Source organism: Xyrauchen texanus, chromosome 29 (genome assembly GCF_025860055.1).
Source record: "Xyrauchen texanus isolate HMW12.3.18 chromosome 29, RBS_HiC_50CHRs, whole genome shotgun sequence".
In the NCBI taxonomy this organism is placed as follows: domain Eukaryota; kingdom Metazoa; phylum Chordata; class Actinopteri; order Cypriniformes; family Catostomidae; genus Xyrauchen; species Xyrauchen texanus.
Window position 1 is genome coordinate 39,457,230 of NC_068304.1, and position 27,194 is coordinate 39,484,423.

Here is a 27,194-nt window from a genome sequence, read left to right on the forward strand (position 1 = left end):
TGGGTATTGATAGATTTCCTAATTCTATTCCGATTCACGATAAGACCTGAATCCAATTGCGATATGATAATGATTCATTTGGGTATATGGGGCAGCTGTGGCTCAGGTGGTAGAGCGGGTCGGCTGCCAATCGCAGGGTTGGTGGTTTGATTCCCGGCCCACATGACTCCACATGCCGAAGTGTCATTGGGCAAGACACTGAACCCCAAGTTGCTCCCAATGGCAGACTGGCACCTTGCATGGGCTCTGCTGTCATTGGTGTGTGAATGAGATGAAGTGTAAAGCGCTTTAAATACCGCTAAGGTTAAAAAAGGCGCTATATAAGTGCAGACCATTACTTTTTTACCATTTTGGTCCCATTTCAGCTTTTTAAACTCATCTGACCAAGTGTCAAAAACGAAAAAGAGTGAGTGGGACCCAGTGTGTGCACAAGAGAGACTGAATGGCAGCCAGGGAATATTATCGTATTGAGATTTTAGACTTCAGCAACCAATGTTTTATATCTGTATGAATAATATACATTGGCAATGTAGCCTACACTTAAAGTCAGCATGAAATCAAAGTTGACCCTATTTATTTTATTAATGCATGCTTCTGGTCTTATTATGAACGATTCATCCATGCATATTAGCTATTTTATAAAAAAAGATTTGACCTTGTTATCTTTAATCAAAATTTCATAAGTAAATGTCATTACTTGCTCTCCCAGTAAAATGACTGACGCATGCATGTGGTTCTCACACAAAGTTTTAAGCCCGCCCCTTTGTTTAAACAAACCTGCAGTCAAAGCAGCGATATGCAAAGATTAAAAGGTGTATTTTCCCTCCAAAACTCCTCTTCCTAAACCCAAACTTACTTGGTTACGGGCTTGAATTTACATTTCGAATGAGGAGGAATAAGTACGGACGTGTTTGCAGGGATTCTATGCGTCCTGGAAAACCTGGAATTTTGCAATGCAGTTTTTTTCTCCCCAATTTGGAAAGCCAAATTCCAAATGCGCTCCAAGTCCTCGTGGTGGCGTAGTGACTCGCCTCAATCGGGGTGGCGGAGGACGAACCTCAGTTGCCTCAGCGTCCGAGACCGTCAATCCACGTTCCTTTCACGTGGCTTGTTGAGCACGTTACCATGGAAACGTAGCGCGCGTGGAGGCTTCACGCTATTCTCCGCAGCTTCCACGCACAACTCACCACACGCCCCACCGAGAGCGAGAACCACATTATAGCAACCACGACGAGGTTACCCCATGTGACTCTACCCTCCCTAGCAACTGGGCCAATTGGGTTACTTAGGAGACCTGACTGGAGTCACCCTAAATAATGTTTTGTCCTGGAAAATATTTTAGTGAACGCATCCCTGTCATAGACCTTCTCTGCTCGTCTGCTGTCATCTCTGCTTCAATCCAACAAAATAGTTCAATTATTGATAAAGAACAAAATAATATTTTTCCCCCATTCCAACACTGCTGATAACCAAAAACAGAGTTATAAACTTTAGACAACAATAACGGTCGAACCGCAGATTTTTTTGACATTTCATTCACACTCTGGGATGATAGCATGGTGATTCGGCCCTTGAATTAATTGTCAATAATGTAATGATCGGAGTGAGCTTCATGGTTATGATATGTAATATGAGGAAAACACGGACGGAATCACGGAATATAGTCATAAAAATGGCATTAGTTGCAAAACGCAGAATGGCACGGAATCAGAGCTGGACTGGTAATCTGGCATACCGGGCATTTTCCCGGTGGGCCGACACAATTTGGGGCCGATCAGGGGCGGACTGGCCATCGGGAGAAACAAGCGAAACGTGCCGAATGGGCCGCAATAAGCAAAAATGAGCCGCCACGTTAACGTTTAACATGAACATGATTAAATAATGAAAATAAAGGATGATTAACCAATTTATTGCAAGTTATTTGAGACAAAAGTATAAATTAAATATACTTATAATTGTATTTTAATGTTTGGTTTAATGGACAAAAATGCATCCATTCATAGACCTAATAAGGTTGCATATTCTGTTATTTACATCCATAAATTGTAGGACTTGCAAGTGTTTGCATTGACTTACAAGTGCTAAACAGCACCCGTTACTAATCCTAAATTACGGTGCAAATGGTTTCAGTGTGAAACAATGAGGTGCTCCAACGTTATGACAAGTTTTTAGCAACAAACAACCAATCATTAACTAAACAATACTTGCCTCATTAAATATCCATGTACTTTGTACAGTCTCAGAATAGTTTACAGGCTACGTTCAGTTTCATTACCTGAGGGAACATGTTATACTGTATCCAATCAATGCTAATAACCTCGTAATTCAAGGATGTAACTAAATATTATTTGGAGTAAGATGTTTTATGTTCAGGTCACTTTTTTATCTGTACATGTATTTTACAATAGGATTGTGCATCTCTCTGTCTCTCTCTCTCTCTCCTCGTGTTTCTTTCCTTCCTCTGATGCACTCGTTCTCTTTTCCTCTCCACATGGCTCAGTCACCTCCATTCCAAAAAGCAGCAAACTGCCAGACACAGCTGAGAGGAGGCACTCAATACTCCCTGAATTATTCAACAGCTTTATCTGCTGCCCCACAACAGACAGGGAGAACAAGAGCGAGAGACAGAGAAACAGAGAGAGAGAGGGGGAGAGAAAGAGAGAGAGAGAGGGGGAGAGAAAGAGAGAGAGAGAGGGGGAGAGAAAGAGAGAGAGAGAGAGAGACTGTGTTCTCTGTGCTCTCAGAGAGAGGTGGAGACAGAAGAACACTTCCTCATACACTGTGATCACTATCACAGCATTAGATCGGACTATTTCACTAGATTCCAACAACTAGAACCACATTTTATGGCATTACCAAATTCAGATAAATTAAATAATATTTTGGGAGAAAACTCCAGCTCAATCATAACTCCAGCAAAGTATGTAACAGCCTGCCACAAACTACGAGAGTCAGCCAGTGGACAAAACTAGGGTCAGAATGTTGGTTCAAAAGTTTTTTTTTTTTTTGATATATAAATGTATTCATGCATTTGTTCACTGATTAATTTTATTGATTATTTGTTCATTGCCTATGTAATGGCCAATGCTTTGGCAATACTGTACAAGTCATGCCAATAAAGCTCATTTGAATTTGAATTTGAGAGAGAGAGCAAAAGAGAAAGAGAGAGCGAAAGAGAGAGGGAGAGAGAGCGAGCGAGTGAAAGAGGGAAAGAGTGAAAGAGAGAGAGTGAAAAAGAGAGAGAAAGAGAGAGAGAGAAAGAGCGAAGGAGAGAGAGCAAAAGAGAGCGAGAGAGAGAGCGAGATAAAGAGCGAAAGAGAAAGAGAGAGAGAGAGCAAAAGAGAGAGGGAGAGCGAGAGAGAGGGGGAGAGAGAGAGAAAGAGAGAAAGAGAGGGAGAGAGAGCGAGAGTGTGAAAGAGAGAGAGAGAGCAAAAGAGAGCGAGAAAGAGAGACAGCGAGCGAGCGAGCAAAAGAGAGAGCGAAAGAGAGAGAGAAAGAGAGAGAGAGAGAGAGCATGACACCCCTGCACATTTGTCTCACGTTTTGACTCGCGTGCTCTTCAGGACTCGTACCCCGGTCCTTTGCATCACAAGTGCAACAGTTGAGCTACCGCGCAATTTGATCACACTCGAACAAGCTTGTAAATAATGTTGATTATGTAATGCATACCTTAAAATGCATCGTCGGTCATGCCCTATTGTAAACGTTCTTAGATGCCATGAGATAGCATTGTGTGAGGAGCAGCGGGAAAAACATTTATGACCTGTTAATCTGCTGATTTATTGGTCGTTTGTGTCACAAGTCATTGTTGTTGTAGCATCACTAGTGTTCATTTCACCAGCAAACTGCCACAATACATGAACATGCTAGTGTAGTTACGTCACGCGAGAGGCAGTATCAACTGATTGTCCTCATGGATGCACATTGAAGATACAGTGAAAAGGACTTAAATATTGATTGTATTGCTTTCGAAGACATTTATTACTTTTATGAGTTTTTTGGTGCCTTGATCACCAACCACTTGCACCGTATGGACCTACAGAGCAGAGATATTCTTCTAAAAATCTTCATTTGTGTTCAGTCCCTTTAAAAGTTACAGCTTGGATGTACGCCAGTCTTGTATAGGGGTACCATTGAATTCAGATTGGCCCATCCCAACAGATCACGTAAATAAAAGCCAACAGTCGTCAGTCAGAAAGCCTCTTCATGTCTAATTGGGAAGTTCTGTACGAACCCTATGCAAAGTGGACCAGACTGTATGTTGATAGTCTAAAGTCTAGCTCTGCTAAATTAATGAGCATCGGTCTGCAGGATTAACTCAAAAAGTACTGCCCGTTATACCCGCCCAATTACAGTGCAAATCAAAATAGACGCTGAAGTACCAAACATGCACTCATTACAGAACATTACCCTCAACTGATCTTTGATCTTCACTAAATCTTCACTTCCCACAGTGGTGGAATTTAAAGACGTTTTTCGCTACATTTTCTTTTTTAACTGAAGGCGGATTTGCAAGGTCAGAATTTGGCCAATTCACATTTAGTTAACAAACTCGTTAACTCTAGATCTGAGATCAAACAGCGGCCCGGAAGGAAGCAAGTCAACTGGCTGATGTTCGGCTACTTAATATGGCGAGCTAAGATAGCATCTTTCCCCTTAGATGTCCGAGATATAACACTTGGTGTGCCAAATGTACCGGTGGCGACACGGGCGTGATGTAAGGGCCTGCTCTTCTCGGCCGTCCGCCAGCAGGAACGCAGCCAGGCTCTGTTAAAGTCATCTAACGTGGCTGCCGGTCACTGAGGCAAAGATAATTGTCTTTTCGAGAATCAGGACATGATAAATAAACAACAGCCCAAAAGCAGCATGAGAAGGAAACAAACAGGGTGCATTAAAGGAGGTTGTTGTGAAGAGAAAGCACATTTCACATTTAGAGCATTATAGAGCATCTAGTAACATATTCCATTAGATTACTCAAGGTCAGTAATGTAATCTAAATACTTTGGATTACTTCTTCAGCACTGGTAGATTTTTTTCACTTGTTTTGACTATAAAAACTCAAAATACACTGTTAAAAATACATTCTCTGAAAAATGATTTTTGCCCTAATATCAAAGGTCTTACTAGAAAAAATATATTATGATCTAACGTGAATTTTCTTGATAAATAAATATGATGGTGTCTGGTAACATGTGCATGTAAAATGGCTAGAATTAGCATTTTAGCTTAGCATAAAGCTAACAATTTACACAAGGTTTATTTCTATTTCTTCTGCTTCAAACTTACTTCAAACGTACTTCTCTGTCTGCTCGTATGAATGTAACACATCATAGAAAGTGTTTCACCGCTGTTCAAATGCACTTTGCATCATTTATAAGTATAAATGTTTTCCATCTGAAAGAACTAAATATTAAATGACACAAATGACAATAAAATGCAAAGTAATCTCTTCAGTAATCAGAATACTTTTTGAATGTAACTGTGTTCTAATTACCAATGATTTAAATTGTAACTGTCATGGAATACAGTTACTTATATTTTGTATTTTAAATACGTAATTCCGTTACATGTATTCCGTTACTCCCCAACACTGTGTGTACATTAATATTTGTAACATTTAAACATGCATTTTTGTACATTTGAAAAGTTCTGCATCTGAAATGTAAACATTTGTACAGCTCTAGAAACATTAAATATATAAATGGAAGAAACAAATATATCTGAATACACGAATCCAATGTAAGTATACAGTATTTGCATATATATATGTGTGTTTGTGTGTGTGTGTGTGTATTTATTATATATTTATGTTAAATAAATGTGCACATTTTCACTGTTTTATAGATATTTTATATCCCTTAAAGAAATATCCCGGGTTCAAAACAAGTTAAGCTCAATCAACAGCATTTATGGCGTAATGTTTCTTTAAGAAAAAATCGAATTACAGTGAGGCACTTACAATGGAGGTCAATGGGGCCAATTTTTACAGGGTTTAAAAGCAGAAATGTGAAGCTTATAATTTAATAAAAGCACTTACATTAATTCTTCTGTTAAAACACTGTATTATTTGAGCTGTAAGGTTGTTTAAATCATCGTTTTTAGCCATTTTAGGTTTTTGGGGATTGTTGGCATTACATCGTCATGGCAACAAAGTTGTAAAATTGGCTGTAACTACACAGAAAAGGTTAGTGTGTGATTTTATCACACATAAATCATGCTTAATGCATATCCTTTATAGTGAGTATTTTAATGTTCAAAAATTTGGCCCCATTGACTTCCATTGTAAGTGCACATTTATATATATATATTAGGATATGAATTCTCATGAGCTCATGTTGATCTATCAGCACTCTTCCCTTGAACGATGCAGAAATGAAACAGAACTGACTAGAAGGACGGTCAGATAATATGCATTACATTTTACCTTCTCTTTTCTATTAATGCATTAGGCAGATGCTTTTATCCAAAGTGACTTTCAATGAATTCAAGGTATGCGTTTATTAGTATGTGCACTCTCTGGAAAATTAATCCCAAGACCGCTGTGCTCTACCGCTTGAGCTACAGGAATTACTAATACACCCCTTATAAATACATTAAAAAGTAAACGTGCATATGAAACTAGAGAGAGTCCTACGAAGCCCCTTGGAGGGAAGGAAGGACATTTATTTTCTGATATGGCAGTTTTGAGTTCCCTTGTTCGCTGTCCTTAGCTGCATATCGCGGCGCAGTTTTGTGATCCGTTCCTCATAACACGCCGGCTCATTTTAGCTTATCACGGCCCATTCGGCCCGTTTCGTGGCCGACCCACCTGGCCTGCTCGACCAGTCCACCCCTGATCGCCACAAAAGTGCATCGGCCCACCGGGAAAATGCCCGGTATGCCAGATTACCAGTCCTGGCACCACAGCAATAATACAGATAAACCTATATGGTATAAAAATTTGAGGTCGACCAATACATTGGCAAGGCCGATAAAATGAATACAAATATGGTTACTATAGTAAAACCATGGTCAATCCTTGTAAGGGAAGGACAGTGTTAGGTTTAGGGGTAGGGGTTGGTATAGGGTGTCTATGGGCTCTAAATAAACACAATAAACACACTGTAGTGTTGCTCCTATTCTGTATGATCTATGCTTTGCTATTCTAGCACCTTAAACCCACTAAATCATTGTTGCAATCACCTTACAAAAAATAACCATGGCAACACCATGGTATTTTTTTTATTAAAATCATAGTAACCACACAATTAAACATGGATACTATTAACTACTCTTAGCAACATGCTACTGTAGTAACACCAAATTACCCGACTGTCACCAAATCACCGCGAGTTAGTAGTATTATAGGAAATATTAAGAGTAGAGGCATGGGAAAAAGTATGTCAAGAGGTGAGATTCGAACCTGGATCTCCAGCGTGACTACACGTACACATACTGTATCGTCATTACACCCAGAGCTACAACAGCTGCACATGGGGGTTTCCACCTGACTATTGGAGCGCAATTAGTCACTTAGTTACCCAATCTCTCAATCCAATAAATGTCTAACCCGTTAACCAGTTTAATGTCTCTGTCATCGCGTAAAATTCAAATATGGTCGCCTTCATTTGATCAGCAGTTGACCCCAAATGAATCTGTCGTGGCTGTCTTGAGTTTGGTCAGTGGTTGCTGGAGTTAGTGTAAACAGCCTCTGCCAACAATTTGAAAATGATATATATCTGAAAATGATGATGTATTTGTTGTCATGTGACGCAGTCATGGCACCTATAGCGGAGCTGTTGTACTTGATGCTCACTTTGATAGCGTTGTTAAAAAATAAATGTCACTTTGTACAACCATCACATTGCGTTCCTTCAAAGGCGAAGGGGAGTTTACTCGGAATTGGTGTCTGGCGACGGAACGCGAGGACAATTGCGTTTGACCGTACACGCAGTGGGGATTTTCCACATGCCTGGTGACACGATTTAAGAGTTTTCATACGTTTCAGTGTGGACGAGCAACTTATGGAACACACTTGAAAACGCTGGTGTGGACGGAGAGCATTTTGAAACGAAAACGTTGCATTCAAATGCATCTGGATTAATGTAGACGTAGCTTTAGTGTAAATAGACCATTTATTTATTAGCCAATTTATATATGCCATTTACTATGTAATTAAATGGAGTGATGTATCACATGCTCTCTGGATATAGACATCGGCCATTAACCCATACCGTTTGACCTCTAATAACAATCAATCATTCTGACAATAATAGCATGGTTAGTTTTACTATAGTAACACCACAAACTTTACATGTGCGCACACAAAGGTCACCAAACCTTTCCGTACCGGGTGTCAGTGTATCTGTCCCCAGTGATGGAGCTAGGGGGTGGCCAGGGGTGGCCGTGGGCAGCCCACCCCATTGGCCAGCCCACTCGCAATTGCTGTTTTAGTCATTTTTTGGCACAATTTAGTTCTTTAGAGGTGAAATCATCTCTGTAAACATCTCCGTCCCGGGTGTCAGTGTATTCCACCCCCTCCCCCACAGTCTGACGATATAAAAATGCTCCCCGAACATTTCTGTGCCACCACAGACTGATCGCTTGCCACAGCCTGGCCACCCTTTTGTAAAACTTCTGGCTCCGCCCCTGAGAATGGAGTTAAATGGTTGGAGAAGAGGGGGTGAAAAAGAGTTATTCACAACATTATATTAAAGGTAAGGCTGTTTCACAGGCTAAGCAAATACAGTATTACCATTTAAAAACACTGATATTAATCTGTGCATTGTTTGGAATAGCACTGCATGGTACATCAGCACAAATCCACACATTGAGGTGTATTGATTTCGTAATGATTCTTACTCAAGAACAGACAGTCGGAGCCTCAGGTAAAGGTGTCTGGCACCCTTCTTTCACCTCTGTGTGCATGTTTATATCTTCTCTCTTTCTCTCAGCAGTGATGTCCACCTCTACCAGCTAGTGGAGCAATCTACTCATTTAATTGTCTGATCGTCACGTTGTATCACAACCAAAGCACGCAGGACACTGAACCCAAGCTCTCAATGCCACTGATACGATATTAGTGATTGATCCCATCAATCCCTAAAGCTCCAGTGTGATAGGAGACAAACAGGGAAGCCCAATCGTTATGAAACAGTGTCCCACAGTGGGGAAGCAGCTGCCCTGCATCTTATAGGAGATTCAAAGCATGGTGTTGCACCATCAGTACAGCCAAAACAAACCAACGAGAAAGGTCGGCTTCTTTGCACCTGCATTATCAGTTACGGTGATATTCTTCTCCGTTCCGCTCTTGTTAAGAGTCGCAGTTCTGGCATCTCTATCGCTCCATATGCCATTTGCATCTCACCTGGAGCCGGTCATGTTTTTCCCTGTGCGAGTCACATGATCACCGTCATGTGATTTAACTTTGGCGAGGCTGACGGGATATGTAGTTTATTAGGAATACTTGTAGCGCAGCGTCGCACGAGTCGTATCGATTACAATTGTTGGTCCCTTTATTGTGCCTTTTCACTATATAAGTCACTTTCCACTTCCTTCGTTGTGTTCAAGCCCTGCATCAAAGACATACAAACCGGCATACAAAATACATATTAATGTCTCACGAGTGGAGTTTTCTTCATATTAAGCCAAAGATTATTTAGCAGAGACGGGCCACTTCTATTTAAATGAATGGGAGAAATCGGAACGACAGCCAACGGTCAACGGATGTAGACAGGAAGTCCCGCCTTACAGCTGAAATAGCCAATCACCTTTTAGATATGGACATCGCCTGTCAATCAACTCAACAATGCTCATACGCATTAGCACAAACTGAGAAAATTGGGTTTTTTAGCTTAATATGAGGTAAAGAAGCACAAATGATAAGAGTGTTGTCAGATTTTATTGCTGATTTTAAATATGTTCTTTGATCGTAATCTTGACCAACCGTTTATGAGATTTTGGTCTTTCCCCATTCAAGTAGATATGAGCTGCACTGGCATGACTGGAAATAATCTCCCGAGAGCATCCCAAAGATGACCGACAGTGGACTGACTTGCTAGAGAGACTTTGATTGAGCCACCAAAATGAAAATATGAGGAACAAAACTAGGATGTTTTTTTTTCTTTTTGAGGGATGTGAAGTTGGAAGGAGAGAGAGTTCGCCATTTTGGACTTTTTGGACATTCTTCCAAAATAATGTGTTCCACAGAGGAAAGAAAATCATAGCGGTTTAAAACGATATGTGGGTGAGTAAATAATGGCACTTTTTTTTTTTTTTTGGCCAATTTTACCAATAACCTGGGTTGGGAGGGTTACTTTTGAAATGTATTCCACTCCAGATGACAAATTACATGCTGTTAAAAGTAATTTGTAATGTATTCCGGTAGATTACTCAAGGTCAGTAATGTAATCTAAATACTTTGGATTACTTCTTCAGCACTGGTTGATTTTTTTTCACTTGTTTTGACTATAAAAACTCAAAATACACATGTTAAAAATACATTCTCTGAAACACCAAAATATCTTATGCAGTGTTGTTTCTAAAACAAGATCAATAAAATGTATCTTGTTTTAAGGATTTTTAGATATTTTTACAGGAAAACAATAAAAAAAAAATTAGCATCAAGAATACGATTTTTGCCCTAATATCAAAGGTCTTACTAGAAAAAAATTAATTATGATCTAACGTGAATTTTCTTGATATTAAAATATGATGGTGTCTGGTAACATGTGCATGTAAAATGGATAGAAATAGCATTTTAGCTTAGCATAAAGCTAACAACTTACACAAGGTTCATTTCTATTTCTTCTGCTCCAAACGTACTTCAAACATACTTCTCTGTCTGCTTGTATGAATGTCACACATCATAGAAAGTGTTTCGCTATCGCTATCTGCAATATTATGGGCTTATTTTAACTTATTTTCAATAGGTTCTTCTGTTGTTGCTTCACATTTTTACCAATATGCCGAACAACCTCCAGTGAGCCAGTAGATCCCTAGAAAGATACACAAATAAAAACTATTCTTGAAATAATAAAGGTTGCAAAGGAGGAGGGAACACTTAGAAATAAATCACAAGTATCAGTGAAACTATATGCAGGTTTGTTTCATTGCTTACAGTTAAAAGTCTATGGAATAATGCAATTGTGAACAATGTCAGGATTTCACAATGAAGCACTTGTAAAGTCAAGTTTGGTAATTGTATCCACAGAACCCCTAGCACTCCCTTGCGGCCCTCCAGGGGTTTCGGGACCCCTGACCTAATACTGTGTACACTGAGTACAGCACATTCACTGCATAGTACATAGTATGCCACTCCAAACATACCCCATTTTTCATTTTGTGCAGGGCTGCCCTGCTGATGGGCCGCTATCAGACCCACTCTGAGACATATCCCAAAGGGCACAAAAGGGGGGTCTCCCGCTCAACGAGACCACTATCGCAGAGGTGCTGAAGTCTCAGGGTTGTCACAGCCATGGTTGGCATCTGGGCGATGGTCCGAATGGCACTTACCTGCCCACACGACAGGGCTTTGACGATTATCTTGGTATCCCATACTCGCACAACCAGGTATTTATAAACGCTTTCATGCCTTTGATGATTTAATTATGTCATTAATCCAAAACTTTCTGTGCATTATCAAAAGAAGCTCTTGTGGCTGAACTGGAGGGAACACACAAACTGATCAAATGTGTACCTTGAATGCACTTTAAGTCGAATAAGTGAATACATGTCAATAATATCTCATGATAATGAATTATTGAGCAATAGCATGACTTTATAATTCTATTAGTGCATCAGCTAACCTTCTTTAAAAATGTTAAAAATGCATTTTGTTGCATTCTCTCTTTTGTAATGGCACAATGTTTACACATTTCCAATTTCTTCCTATCAAAGGGTCCATGTCAGAATCTCACCTGCTTTGCTCCAGTTGAGAAGTGTTTTGGGTGCTGTGATCAGGGTGTGGTGACTGTACCTCTCTTCTTTGATTTCCTGCAGCTGGAGAAGGCCAACAGCGACCTCTATGTTCATTCATGCCGCTGTCCAAAATGGGCGTCCATTATTTCTGTATTACCCATCACATGCGAGTCGAGAACTACATCCCTAATGCAGGGGTTAAAAAACAAATGTTTTTCATTTCGGTTCGTTCTGAGCAGAAACGGCATTTTATCGTTCCGCAGCCTCCTTTCCAATTGGTAACCGGTTAAAATGAAATTAAATAATTTTGTGGCAGCGGGGGCGTGGTCAAGCGCCCATCCGGGAGAGAAAGCGGTAAGGGCGCTTGCACCTGAGCTAAATTATGTCTAACACCTGTCTCTAATTTCAGTGAGCATGGGGAGAGCGGCATAAAAGCAGCCACAGAACCTCCAGTGGGGAGAGAGAGAGAGAGAGAGAGAGAGCGAGAGGGCTCCTCCGCCCTCAGGATCGCTGCCATGTGGTCCTCCGCAAGCCGGACGGCTGCCTCCAGCGACTCCGGGCGGTGGCACTGGACCCACTCCTCCTTTCTCCTGGGCAAGCTTTGGACGAACTGCACCAGCAGCACCTGGTCAATGAGTCCCTCGACGTCGCGGTCGCCTACAAGCAGCCACCTCCGGCAGGCGTCCTGGAGCCGTTGGGCAAAGGCGAACGGGTGGTCGGTCTTTTCCATCTTCATACCCCGGAAGAGTTGGCGGTTTTCCTCCGGGCTCCTACCAACCCGTTGCAAGATGGCTCTCTTCAGGTCAGCATACGCCAGGAGGTTCGTTGCCGGTAGTTGTTGAGCCGCGAGCTGAGCTTCCCCGGACAAAAAAGGGACAAGGCGATCTGCCCATGGTCGTGCGGCCAGCCCCAAATCTCGGTGGTGCGCTCGAAGAGGTTGAGGAAAGCTTCCGGATTGTCCGCTGCCCCCATCTTCTGTAACAAGGGCGGGGGCAAAGAGGCGCGGGGGTCCGGGGTCGCGGCTGTGGCTGAAGAGGCTTCCTGGCTGAGGAGACTCCGGATCGCGTGCCGGTCCTCTGCTTGAGCCCGCATGATCTCGAAGAACTGACAATCTTGGTCATGCCGGAGCTCAAGCAGGGACTGTTGGTGGCTCTGATGTATCGCAGCGAGGGACTGGAGGACCTCCGCCAGCTGGGAGGACTCTAAGGGGAGACTTCCTTCCATCACTTAGATAATTGTCCCGGGTTTCGGCACCAGTGTAACACACCTCTCCACGGAGGGAAGGGCGACACAGGAAACACTTCAGCGGTAAGGCTTTTAATTAATAAACTTTAAGCCCTTACACAGTAGCTTTTCAGCTTCACAGTCAATAAACATTTTCAGAACAGCCTTTCTTTGTCCCTGACTCCCTCTCTCTCCACTGGAGGTTCTGTGGCTGCTTTTATGCCACTCTCCCCATGCTCACTGAAATTAGAGACAGGTGTTAGACATAATTTAGCTCAGGTGCAAGCGCCCTTACCGCTTTCTCTCCCGGACAGGCGCTTGACCACGCCCCCGCTGCCACAAATTTGTTAACAGATCTCTCAAGAACTAAAGTGACCTGGTCTGGAAAAACAAAAACTAGCTAAAATGAAGGCCTAAACCAAAATAAGTGAAGGCAAGGCGAGTTTATTGATGTAGCAAGTGTATTTTAAAGTGCCTTGCATAAAGATAACGTAAAACCAATTAAAAACAAGAAATGTGAATAAATAAAAAAACATTCCCATGTGGGGGAATTATCAGCATAGAAATGCTAACAAGCATAGAATACAGTAGCATATATAAAACTAAATGTGAGTGGTGCTTGCCGTGGCAAAACTCGTCAAATAGAATTTTCTAACTTGTTGCTAAGCATTAAAATAATGGTCATAGAATGTTGCTAGCATGTGTTTTTCATGATGTGGTAAGTGTTATGTTTGTGTTAGCATGATGCTAGCACGTTTTTATAATGTTTTAACACTTTGCTAGGTGATGCTAGCATGGGTTAACATGATGCTAGCACAATTTTAGCATGTTTTAACACTTCGCTAGGTGATGCTAGCATGGGTTAACATGATGCTAGCACAATTTTAGCATGTTTTAACACTTTGCTAGGTGATGCTAGCATGTGTTAGCATGATGCTAGCACATTTTTAGCATGTTTTAGCACTTGGTTGGGCGATGCTAACGTGTGTCTAAAATCAAAATAAGGCCAAAATATGTCCTGCATGCACACACACACACACACACACACACACACACACACACACACACACACACACACACACACAACTTGGGCACGTTTGGACTAAACGTCATCTTATAAGGGCCAAATAATTTAGTTTTAAATAAGTATTAACACCACGTTTTCTAAAACATAGAAAATTTGCATACTGCATACTAAGTGCATTCCAAAATAGTAGGTAGCATGCCATTACGAACACATGCCAAGCATATGCATAATGCTGGAGTATTATGTCAACATGATGTCATCTCCTTCACTCCCTATAGTACACTCACTACCCTCAGTATGCTGGCATGTCACCTCGAGGGCCATTCGGCGATACTCTGATGGAGTTTGACGGCACTGCGGGGAAGATTCTGCATACTCTTGAGGAGACGAGAGAGTTGTGTTTCCCATTTTCTGTGAATGTGTTTGTGCACTCAGACCAGAGCAAATGCGAAAGTCCCCCGGGGGAAACGCAGAACTGTTGAAATGTGGCAAAGGCATGACTTATGGAGGAATGAGAGAGCCCGCCATTGCACACTGGCCTGGATTCATCAAAGCAGGTGCTGAGAGATAACAGCTTGATTTGTGCATCCAGCTGCAATAAATTTGCAATCTAAATATTCCACATTTCAAAGGTGTCACCCGTGCTCTGGCCAGCTCTTTGGACATCCTACCCACCTTTGCTAAATTCGCTGGGGCTTCGTTACCTGAGGTCAGTCTCAGACCAGTAGGAGAAACAATGATCAACATATTCTTTTAAATGGATGTGCACACAGGACATGGTCTTGCATACAGTGTGCGTTATTATTTCACTGTTAAGAGAACACAACAGATGCAACAATTATATCTCTGAATATTTTGCAATACACGTTGGATAAAAGGGTCTGCTAATGTAACATGTAATCCCTTTAAATCAATAGTTTTATATTTTTTTCTTCGTTTTTTTAATCCAATTAGGTCATGCATCATGAAAAAGTGGGTGCGCACTGTTACGCGCTACATGCATTGACAGACATATTTGTCTCTCTGATTTGGAGACCCCTCGGAAAACTACAACCTTAGCGGTCCAGAGTAGCGCCAGCAAATCCAGGCCGTCAAGGAGCAGTTTGAGGCTTCTGTAGTGTTTGGAGAGACTGAGATTGCAAAAAGGGAGTGACCCCGCACTAGAGCCCTGCTGCACTCCTAATTGCTGAGTGCTGTCACTTCACTGTAATGCCAGTATCACAATAACATAAGCATACAATCATTTTAATTCTGAGAAAATAAGTGCAGTCATTTAATTCCTACTGCTCTGTACTCTCCAAACACTCCACACACTGCACAGAAAGAGAGAATTATTCACCACACTTTACACCTTTCTGAATACAGTGTTAGTGACTGTTTATCTGCCAACCAGTTTGTTTTAAACCAAGCCCAATATGGCCGTCGCTCCGGCTAGCATAGGGTGATTCTCACGAAACCTGTCAAGAAAATGTCCTGGTCATTTTTAACCCCAAATTGATGACAATAAAATAAAATGAAGCTTGCATTACGATCTTATTTACATTGACATGATTATAAGGACATTTTACCAGCAAATGTTTATTTTCAAGAACGCATCTGGACGTTTACTTTACTATTCCCATTGTTTTCAAGGAATCTCATTACCGTAACACCATCATTTTTTTACAGTATTATAGTAAAAACTATGCTTTTTACAATGTTTTTATATGTGCATTAAAATATGCATCTTAATGGCTCTCAAAAATAGGCTTTATTTTCTATATGAAAATAAAAATTCTTAATTATTTAATTTGATTTTGAGGTAAAAAATATATATATAAAAAAAAAAGAGCAGGACATTTTCTTGACAGGTTTGTGAGAATCACTCATACACTCGCAAAAACCTCACAAAACTTGTCAACAACATGTCAGGCTGATATTTCACCCTCAATTTAGAAATAAAGAAATGATATTTATTTATATAAATAAATAAAATGAAGCCTATTTTTAGGAAATATGATTTTGCGATTGTTTGCATTGTGACTTTATTTTCTTCGTAATTATACAATTATATTTGTAAGCGCATTTTCCCCACAATTTCCATTACTGTAATGCAAAGAGGGAAAAATATATTCGTATAAATGTAAGCCCAGCGTAGTTCTAGCGGGACGACTAGCAGCTGTACATCATTGCACCATTAGCTGGGTAACTCCTAGCCAATCACATGTAAGCCATTGCTTTATAAGTCTGCTCACTATCACATTGCTGATTCAGTGTGCTAACACGGCAACCTCCTCCACCCCAGCACCACCTGTTGAGTCCCGTCCTGCATGGGGGTAGCCTCCTCGCCCCTGCCTCCAATCTCTGGCAGGATGTTATGGTTCAGAGTACAACTTCTTCGGACCGCCAGACGGGGCTTACGCCAAAGAGACACATTACATTCCTGTTTTATATTCATCAAATAAATGTCTTAAATGTCACTCTAGTCTGTGAGTCTTCCTGATAGAACTGTAATCCAGAAGAAAAAAAAAAAAACAATATATACTGTATATTATTTCAATTGTAATGGATGTATGTAAAATTGTTTGTATATACTAATAGAAGAAAGGGCATTTGTTCTGTCTTTGTTCGGCCTTCATGATTTAAATAAAAGTAATTTTATTACATTATTTGAGCTGTAGTACAGTAATAAGAATCACCATTAAGAAAAATGGGAATAATAATAACAAAAAATCCCTGGACACAGTATGGTAATGACAATTGGAAGCATTTTTCATTTTATATATATATATATATATATATATATATATATATATATATATATAATAATAATAAAATATAATTTAAAAAACAACAAAATGAAAGCAGGTTTCCCACACTTCTCTTTCCATTGATTGGGCAAACTGATAGTCCCAGTTGGGATGGTTAAACAAACACGGCAGTATTTTGACAGTGCCACAGTTTTTACACTTTTAGGGGAAATAAACCCAAAAATGGTGTACTTGTAGTCTACTCTATAGTTTAAATTTGACTTATAGTCTCTGCACATTAAGGTGGAATATGAGAAACAACTACACATTTAACCTTAAAAGGTATTTTCCAAGTTTAATGCAAGTGAAGCTCAATCGACAGCATTTGTGGCATTTCATTATAAAATAACAAACTCGTACCTCCTTCTTTAAAGGTGCTATATGGAATATTTTTACTGTACTCATATAATGCCCATAATATGCCATTAGAGAATTAGCATGCTAAGTTGAAATACTGGCGTCTCCGATAACAATGCTACAGCCAGTATATTCTACTTTGAAGTTTCCATTCCGGGCCGGAATTTCTGTTTATGTTTTGGGCTGTGTGACCCCGCCCACTGCCCACTCGCCAATAGTTCGACACCACCAGGTTGCCAGATTTGAACATGTTTGAAGGCAATAACACTGCGTGCTGCATCATGGAAGCCCACCTAAAAAGCCTCGCCATCCGTCTAAATCCCAGCATGACCAGAGGCGTAGTGAAACAAGGATAAATACTGGAGATGCCTTTGGAAGATGGAGACAGCTTAAAGCCCAGAAATCCTTTCAAACGGATGTGCAGTTGGCTAATTTGCGTGTCAACATTCTGGCAACCCGCATGAGCTTCGAGTCTGGGGCGGGACAACTCTCCAATATTTTGAATTTGGACTGCAGTACCCATTTCAAATCTTACATATTGCAGCTTATTTTTTAAAAAGCACAAATCTGTGTTACAGTGAGGCACTTACAATTGAAGTGAATGGTGCAAATCCGTCAATCTTAAAATTCACTTTTTTTTGAAAAGTATAGCCATAAGACATAAATGTGTTTTAAACAGGATTTTAGTGTGATGAAATCAGTTACTAAGTTTTTATGGTGTAATTGTCATGACAACGTAATGCAGTTGACACTTAACCCCTAAAACGACAAAGATCTAAACAACATTACAGCTCAAATAATACATGTTTTAATAGAAAAAGCCTTTCAACCCTCCGAAAATTGGCCCCCATTCACTTCCATCGTAAGTGCCTCACCGTGCGGAGGGATGAGTTATTGTTATTTTGGTAATATGCTAAAAATGCTGGTGACTGAGCTTCACTTGTATTGAACCCGGAACCTGGAATATTCCCAGCATCACGTCCCACTTTTGCCAAACAAACTCAGATACACTTAGGTGACATCAAGCATATAGTATTTAATTCATAAGACCAAATCCATGACAAGGCAGTGAGATTTTTTGTATTTTTCTTTTTACAAGTTGTCATTTTTAAAGATACAAGATACATAGTTTGTCATACTGAAGCTGTTTCCATTATACAGTGAAGGACTGAGTTATGTCAGCTTAACCCAAGCTTAAGTAATCAATAACTATTAAATGCTCTGCCTGAAAGTGTTGGGGGTTTCACAGCCAATTTGTCACTAATAATTGCTAAAGTGAAGGCTAAAGCATTTAAGATATTTTCTTACTTTATGAACACGCAAAAATGACACGTAACAGTCGTAACGGAGTATTTGGAGCGTTAAGGCTCATGAATGAGATGCTGACCTGTTAGATGCAACGGTGGAATGCAAAGGATGCAGTTTTGTGGGGTCAATGTGTATCTGTGTGTCTGGATGGGAATGGCGATAAATTACACTGATCTGATTGACACGGTGGATCTGTTAGAACATCATCGATTGCATGTTATTCCGCACATGGTGACAGCACATAACGCAAAGATACAAATATTAATTCCAAGCTATATATATCGTTTTACCACAGGATGGCAATCCTGACTCTAGATTATTTACAGCGATCTAACCGAAAACAAGTCACATTCTGCCTTCGGTGAGAGTGTCACTCTCACATGTGTACGGGTCACCGTGAGAACAGATTGCAGGCTATGTAGGCTATGTTTGAAATAGCATAGCATTTCTGCAGTATGCAAACTATCTGTAAGTCCTACAACATTTGCCAAAACACAAATGAGTACATCGCAATGCATTTAACCTGATCTTTTATCATCTTCTTGACTTATTTTATGAAAATGCCAAAAGTGAAAAGATTTTGAGACTAAATTGGATTAAAAATGCTAAATAACTGTATACTGCTAATATGCTATTCCGAACATAGCCTCGGCCCTGGTGTCGTCCTCCGCGTGTGCATTTAACGAAATGTTCTAGGTTCAAAACAAGTTACCACAAAAACAATTTTGACTCATTGAGTTAATTTTGAATCAGTTATTTAAAAAAAGAACAAATTTGCACAATTCTGTGGTCCAGTGACGCACTTACAATGAAAGTCAATGGGGTTTAATCTGTAAACATTAAAATTAGTATTTTAATGTTTACAGATTGGCCCCTGTTCACTTCCATTGTAAGTGCCTCACTGTAACACACTGAGACTAAATCATTTTTAGTGATTATCAACATTATAGCACCCTACGCAAAGCCCCGCCTTAAAAGCGCTTCTGACCAATCCTGTCTTAGCAACTGTTGCCCTGCCGCCATTACTCTGACACGTGTTTGCTGTTGACACGTCAGAGCCTATGGGAGTAATTTGTGTTTGAGTACTTTTAAGCGAGATTTTATCAAAACCATAAAAATAAAATGGAAATTACGCTGTTGCCGGGTCATTTGTAATGGTGCGTTCACAGACAACGCATTCACAAATTAAACTTGTGCGAACACGTAAATGTAGCGATTTCGCGTTTTCATTTCGCGCCATCCGCTTCATTCGCATCGCCCGCTGTGAATTTGCGTCTTTGCATGTAATCGGGCCATGCGATACGCTCGATTCACGTTACAATGCGGAAAAAAATTATCCTCGCATTGCTCGCGCAAGTTTGACCGCTGGATTAAATTTGCATTTAAACTCACGTGAACATGAACCCGCTAGTATTCCCCCTTCTCTTCCTGAAAAGGACAGGAGGCGGGGCTTCTACGACAACTTATCTTTCCGCCAAAAACCATGGCCGATATCACAACGATTGCTGCTCTGTGTCTGATGTGGAAGTCCCAGATATGTTGACGCTGTGTCATAAAATTCCAGGTGCCCACACACACCGCTACAACCATTTTATCATCCATTTTTCCAGATTTTTCTGCTACTACGTCAGTGACATCCGGACAATCTCAATGCTGATAGGCTTTCGTGACAACGCGTCAAGCGGATATTTAGCTAGAGTTGAAAAATGTCAACTCGCGCGAACACGCGAATGTAGCGATTTCGTGTTTTCATTTCACGGCATTCACGACTTTGCATTGACTAAGTATGTAATCGGGCCATGCAAAACGCTCGTTTCACGCTACAACACGAAAAAATGTATCCTCGCGTTCCTCGCGCAAGTGTGACCGCTGGATTAAATTCGCATTTAAACTCGAGTTCGCTTGAGTAACGTGAACCCACGAGTATCCCCCCTTCTCTTCTGATAGGCTTTCGCGACAACGCGTCATGCGGATATTTCGCTCGAACAAGCAAATGTAGCGATTTTGTGTTTTCGCTTCACGCCATTCACTTCATTCGCCGCAAATTCACGTCTATGCATTGACTTTGTATGTAATCGCGCCGTGCGAAATGCTCGATTCGCGTTGTATGTGAACGCACCATAATAGTGACATGAGTTTATTTAACAAAAAACTTAAATATGCATTGCAATGACACGTTAAAATATTATCTATACCGTATATGAGAATATTTTTTTCATTCCAATGAGGAGTTCTGCGGAGCTTATCAGAGCGAGCAACCGTAACTAAGGGGGGCGGAGCTTAGAGAAGGGTCAATTGAGCTAACTTGCACTGAACCCGGAACATTATGAGGTCACGTGCCGGCAATTTCGCATTCTAAAATTTGAAATGTTTATTGTTGCATACGGTGTACTGTTTCACATACTATTTGTTTTAAATAGGCAGTACACAGGGTATACAGCGCAGTGTGTAGTAGGCCGTATGCTAATATTGTATTTCGAAACAAAGTCCTCCACATGTGCATTCAAATCCAACTTTTGATTTGTCTAATGACATGATAGGCGACAACATGCAAAAATGAAGCCCTCCATTCTAGAATGAACAACCAGATAGGGCATGATCAAAATCTAAATATTAGATCCAACATAATAGTTTAGCCGTTTTCATTATTTCGACCTTTTTCCGTGTATACGGAGAGGGTCTCGCACTCTGTGAAGCCATCATCCGATTTCAAAATCGGGACTCATATCGGGAGGATTGCTTTGCAATGTCCTAAACTTCTATGCATATGCATGTGCATGACTACCGCGGCACCTACATATATGGGATCCAGTTTCTCAATGCTGTTCTATTAGAAATGAGCTGCCACAGAACAGAATTGCACCAAGTGTGATGCAATGTTTGTCCAGTGATTGAACTGAATGGGAAGGTAGGGACTGTCTTTGGGACATTGCACTTCACTGAAATCTCTACCTATCATTGAAAGCACAAGTATGAGTCAAAGCACAATTTGAAAAACTTTCAAAACAACAGACAATGGTAACAAGAAATAATGTTCGATAGAGTGCCAACAAAACTCTGCCGTAGCTTTTGCAACCCGGGTGAATCTCTCAAAGCCTGCAAAGAACATGTTCAGATTGTATTTCACCCCAAAATCAAAAGACAAAAGCAATTATATTTTGCATGAAGCAAATGAAGCCAGTCAAAGGAAAGTCCCGGGTGCAACTCAATCATAATGTTGATTACCACCAAAAATAATCTCGACTCGACCCTCAATTATTACTAAATAAAATGCACAAATCTGTGTTACAGTGAGGCACTTACAATGGAAGTCAATGGAGCCAGTCTATCAACAATAAATGCTCACTGTTTCAAAAGTACAGTCACACGACAGAAGTATTGCATGTGCTTACATGATTTGTGTGTGATGAAATCTCTGTTCTGCATGATTTTAGTCTGATAATATTGCTTAAAGAGTTTACCGGTTATATCACCATGGCAATGAAGTTGTAAGCTGTAACTTTACACAGATTATTTTAGTTAGAGATCTCATTACACTATAATCATGTGACCGTGTATAATCTTGTGAATATACGTCTTTAAACAGTGTGTACTGTATTTGAATGTTTATAGACTGGCCACAATCACATCCATTGTAAGTGCCTCACTTTAAACATGATTTTTGCTTTTTTTAATAAACGAGGGCGAGTCTAAATACATTTTTGTGGTAAATCAACGTTATGCCACAAATGCTGTCGATTGAGCCTTGCTTGTATTAAATCTGGAACATTCCTTTAAGCATCTCCATACTGTTACCTAAATACAAAATAAAATGAAAAAATGCACAAAAAAAAATATATATATATATATATATACACACACACACACACAAATGTTTATATATATATATAAACATTTGTGTGTGTATATATATATATATATTAAATTAATATAAATATATATATATATATATAAACATTTGTGTGTATATATATATATATTAAATTAATATAAATATATATATATATATATATATATATATATATATATATATATATATATATATATATATATATAATATATATATATATAAACATTTGTGTGTGTATATATATATATTAAATTAATATAAATATATATAAATATTTGTGTGCGTGTATATATATATATAATATATATGTGTGTATATTATATACACACATATACACACTACCGGTCAAAACTTTTGAACACTTGACTGAAATATATATATATATACTCTTGAAATTGTACAGTGGTAGTATTTCCTTTTTTAAATAATATCACAATGTAAAAAGTCTTAATGGGCCTCCTAATGGAGGGTAAAAAATTTTCAATTGTATTTACTTTTCTTATTTTTTTCTTTTTTTGAGGGGGGTGAAATAGGACTCAGACATTTTTTTCACAGGCTTCCGTGTAATTCGCCCAAAGTATAGACCACCCGGCCTACCTGCAATCCGCCCCATTCTTCCAATCACACAGATGACGCAGGACACATACTATAATGTAATGAAGCATTTGTGTTCACCTACAATCCTCCCTAATTATACAGTATTTACAATGCGGTAAAATCACGAACTTACAGTAAACCTTCTACTACAGTGGAACAGGCAATCTGTAGACCAATCCCCGATCCCAGGTCACGTCCTGCTGCCCTGTCCTTTTTAGTACAAACCCAATACAGCAACGTATCAGACAAATACATATTTACATACAATCCTGGACTTCAGATTAGCTTTTCCCCCCATTTTTACACATTCATGTGTGTGTGCGTTTGTGAGCATAACCCTCAAAGCCATGCATTCAAACATGTGAAGTCATATTTTGCCATTTCTAAACCAGGACTATAAAAAAAAAACAGGGTGTGTCCACCCCAAACCATGTCCCCCTCTAATAATATAGTAGAAAAGTTCAATAAACGAGCAATCCATCTCAATGAAGATAATTCATTAAATTAATCGAGAAACATTGAAATAAATAGACAGACCACTAAGAGCCTATGTAGAGTATCTCAGTTCATGTCATGAGAACAAGAGAGACTGAGGAAGAGAGGAGAGATGAGGCCTATGTTACATTTGAGAAAGGCTGCCAGGCGCCTCCTAGTGGCCGAGCCCAGAAACTGGCCTCTGTCATGGGGGACAGCAGTTGCCACGGTTACACTTTTCCTCCTCTACTCAAGGTAGATATCCTCAGTAGGACAGGCGTATTCTAGGTGCTCCTGATAGTACTCCTGGAATGCCCGCCTAAAACAAGCAAAACAAAAGTATATAAGTGATTGAAATAAACACTGAGGTTTATATGTGTTCATAACCGATATGAACTGCAAATCAAACTGGAGCCCAAATGAACATAAACGCAGAACTTTTTAGCTACAAAAGCTCATTTTCATGCATTGATGCGCTCCAAAATGCGTCAAACCGCATTATATAACACAACGCAAGAACGCGTTGCAATCGCAACATTACCGTAAGGGGAAATAACAAACTCTGCGGCTCTACAAGAGCGTAACAACTAGCGTGTTACGACAGTAAGTCACCGTTTGCGGATACCATACAAATGAATGGGGAGAGCCGTAAACTTACACCTACCTGTCGCAAAATCGTCCGTGAATTATCTTATAAAACGTCAGTTTAATGTAGTAAACTCCACACATAGCTCATTCCAAAAGGGTTGTTTGTGTAAAACCATGTTGGAGATTAGCGTAAAGGCGGTCAATTAATTAAGTGATGAGCTGTTTCCTCAAAAAAGCAGTTTGTTCAGTACACTGAGGCATCTCCTCCATAGACATCCATTATAAAAGTACGGCCTCTTGTCTCCTCGGCAGTGTACCACCCATAGAGTATTCATAGACATTATTCATGCTAACATCATCTTATTCATGCTAGCATCATCCATTTTTATGAGAATGACAATGAGGCTGTGAGGGATAGACTTACCATCTATTCAATGGCATGAATGATATAAAGTTGTATAAAGCTCCTAGATCACCCAACACATTGTCTGGGGGTTTTTGTCTACTGAATGTCCTTGGACAGATATTTGATCAATGTTTTGTCCACGAACTATCCAAAAACCCTTTAAACTGCAGTACAGCCCATTGAAGAGACTGTATTGTGTATTCCTCACAGCCTCGTTGTCACTCCCATTAAAAATCAAAGATGGCGCTAGCGTGAATAAAGTCAATGTGTTATGCTATTTTAGGCTAAGCTTGTAGGCTCCCCTATTAGAAGGGTTCTGACATAAGTGTGAACTGTCGGCTACTATGGTGAGTTTTCTCTTTCTAGCAACAGTTTGAAGAGAATATTGCTAAGCAAGTAAGTTCAAGTCAATATATTTAAAGCAACTTACCTGAATAATAACAAATCCAGTTTAATGGCACATACGTGTGAAGGTAACTCTATCGCCCCCTTGAGTACTTAGATTTGTTACCGCCACAGTAGCACAATTGCATTGGCAATGTGTCGGCTAGCTGCATTTGCGTATTTGTGTGTCAAGTGTTTTTCTGGCCTTAGGCAACCCCAGACCTCAATTTTCAAGCGAACACATGTGCAATTACCTGAGTTTTCACACCAACCAGAGTTAATTGCAAAATAATCATTTTCTTTTAAGTCCTCGTGGTCGTGTAGTGATTGTTGAGCAGTTACCGTGGAGATTTAGCGCGTATGAAGGCCCACGCTATTCTCCGCGGCATCCACGCACAACTCATCACTCGCCCCCCACCGAGAGCGAGAACCACATTATAGCGACCACGTGTGACTCATCCCCCCCTAGCAACCTTTCATCCATATAACTAAAGGGTTTTCGGCACTGTTGCCTCACAGCAAGAAGGTCCCGGGGCAAATGGGCCTTTCTGTGTGGAGTTAGCATGTTCTCCCTGTGTTTCCTCTAGGTTTCCCCCACAATCCAAAAACATACATGTTAAGTGAAGACTATAAAAATGGCCCCTTAGGTGTGAGTGAGAGTGCCCCAGCTACCGGGGGTTGCATGAAGGGCACCTGGCGTAAAACCTGTGCCAAGTCAAGTCATGTGAATCACAGATGGTCCACTGTGGCGACCTGTAACGGGAGCAGCCGAAAGAAGAAGAAGAACTGGACTTGACCAGTGGTTTTGTTATGTTACAGTGTTTTGTTATAGCTCATAACTCAAGTTTCCCAACTGAGATGCTTTAATTATTCACAGTAGTCTGTTCTGTGCCGCTATAATAATACAGAGACCGATTGCTCGCTTTAAAGGAATTGTGCACTCAAAAATGAAAACTTGTAGTTTACTCACCCTCATCCCGTCCCAATGCAGAATTATTTCCCTACTTCCAAGGCAGGAAGTAAAACGGGCTTGGAACAACATTATGGTGAGTAAATGATAAACGAACGAAAAGCCTCCACCTCTATTGTACTTTACCTTAGTCATCCTGTCTTCCTTTTTTTGGGCTTTTTGCAGATGCTACCCTCTGCAGTTTATTGTGAATACACACTAATAGCACTTATCGTGTGATGTGTATCGATCGCATGTGACTCACCCTACACACTCGGCTACATGTCTCATAGAGTCCTGAGAGACAAAGACGTGACATGCAAACCTGTTCAGCATCGGGTGTTTGGTGATGAAACCAAAATAACTATGGAAAGACACAAAAAGAATAAACATTAATTTCGCTTCTTTCATACTGCATTATATTCAAAGATTACAGTAGAATGTCATGGATAGCTGCAGAGAAATTGTTGAGGTTTATGAGTGTGTGTGTGTGTGTGTGTGTGTGTGTTTTTGTGATTTACGAGGACAATTTTGTAAGTTACAAATTAGTAATTACAAGGGTATTATGCTATAAATGTGATTTATGAGGACATTTCTAGTGTCCCCATAATTCAAATCGCTTAAAAATCATACTAAACAATGTTTTATTGAAAATGTAAAAATGCAGAAAGTTTTCTGTGAGGGTTAGGTTTAGGGGTAGGGTTAGGTTTAGGGGATAGAATCTATAGTTTATACAGTATAAAAGTCATTATGTCTATGGAAAGTCCTCATAATGATAGGTAGACCAACATGTGTGTGTGTGTGTGTGTGTGTGTGTGTGTGTGTGTGTGTGTGTGTGTGTGTGTGTGTGAGCAAGCGTGCATGCGAGTGTGTGAATGAGTGACTGTGTGTGTGTGTGTGTGTGTGTGTGTGTGTGTGTGTGTGTGTGTGTGAGTGAGTGAGCAAGCGTGCATGCATATGTGAGTGTGTGTGAGTGAGTGACTGTGTGTGTGTGTGTGTGTGTGTGTGTGTGTGTGTGTGTGTGTGTGTGTGTGTGTGTGTGTGTGTGTGAGTGAGTGAGCAAGCGTGCATGCATATGTGAGTGTGTGTGAGTGAGTGACTGTGTGTGTGTGTGTGTGTGTGTGTGTGTGTGTGTGTGTGTGTGTGTGTGTATGAGTGAGTGAGTGAGTGAGTGAGTGTGTGTGTGTGTGTGTGAGCAAGCGTGCATGCATATGTGAGTGTGTGTGAGTGAGTGACTGTGTGTGTGTGTGAGTGAGTGAGTGAGTGAGTGAGTGAGTGTGTGTGTGAGTGTGTGAGCAAGCGTGCATGCATATGTGAGTGTGTGTGAGTGAGTGACTGTGTGT

The 27,194-nt window shown here is 40.3% G+C and overlaps 1 protein-coding gene and 1 pseudogene across 1 annotated transcript in view; one reads left to right on the forward strand and one right to left on the reverse strand.

The window, feature by feature from the left end:
* The window catches only part of LOC127623078 (arylsulfatase A-like), a 34,779-nt pseudogene extending 22,572 nt beyond the window's left edge, over positions 1–12,207 (forward strand).
* Positions 12,208–22,978: 10,771 nt separating this feature from the next.
* The window catches only part of LOC127622728 (C-Jun-amino-terminal kinase-interacting protein 2-like), a 41,479-nt gene continuing 37,263 nt past the window's right edge, over positions 22,979–27,194 (reverse strand). The window contains exons 12-13 of the mRNA XM_052096780.1: positions 26,117–26,215; positions 22,979–23,843 (exon numbers count right to left, since the gene is read on the reverse strand). Of these exons, the coding sequence (XP_051952740.1) occupies positions 23,771–23,843; positions 26,117–26,215 (172 nt within the window). The 3' untranslated portion in view covers positions 22,979–23,770. The remainder of the gene's footprint in view (positions 23,844–26,116; positions 26,216–27,194) is intronic.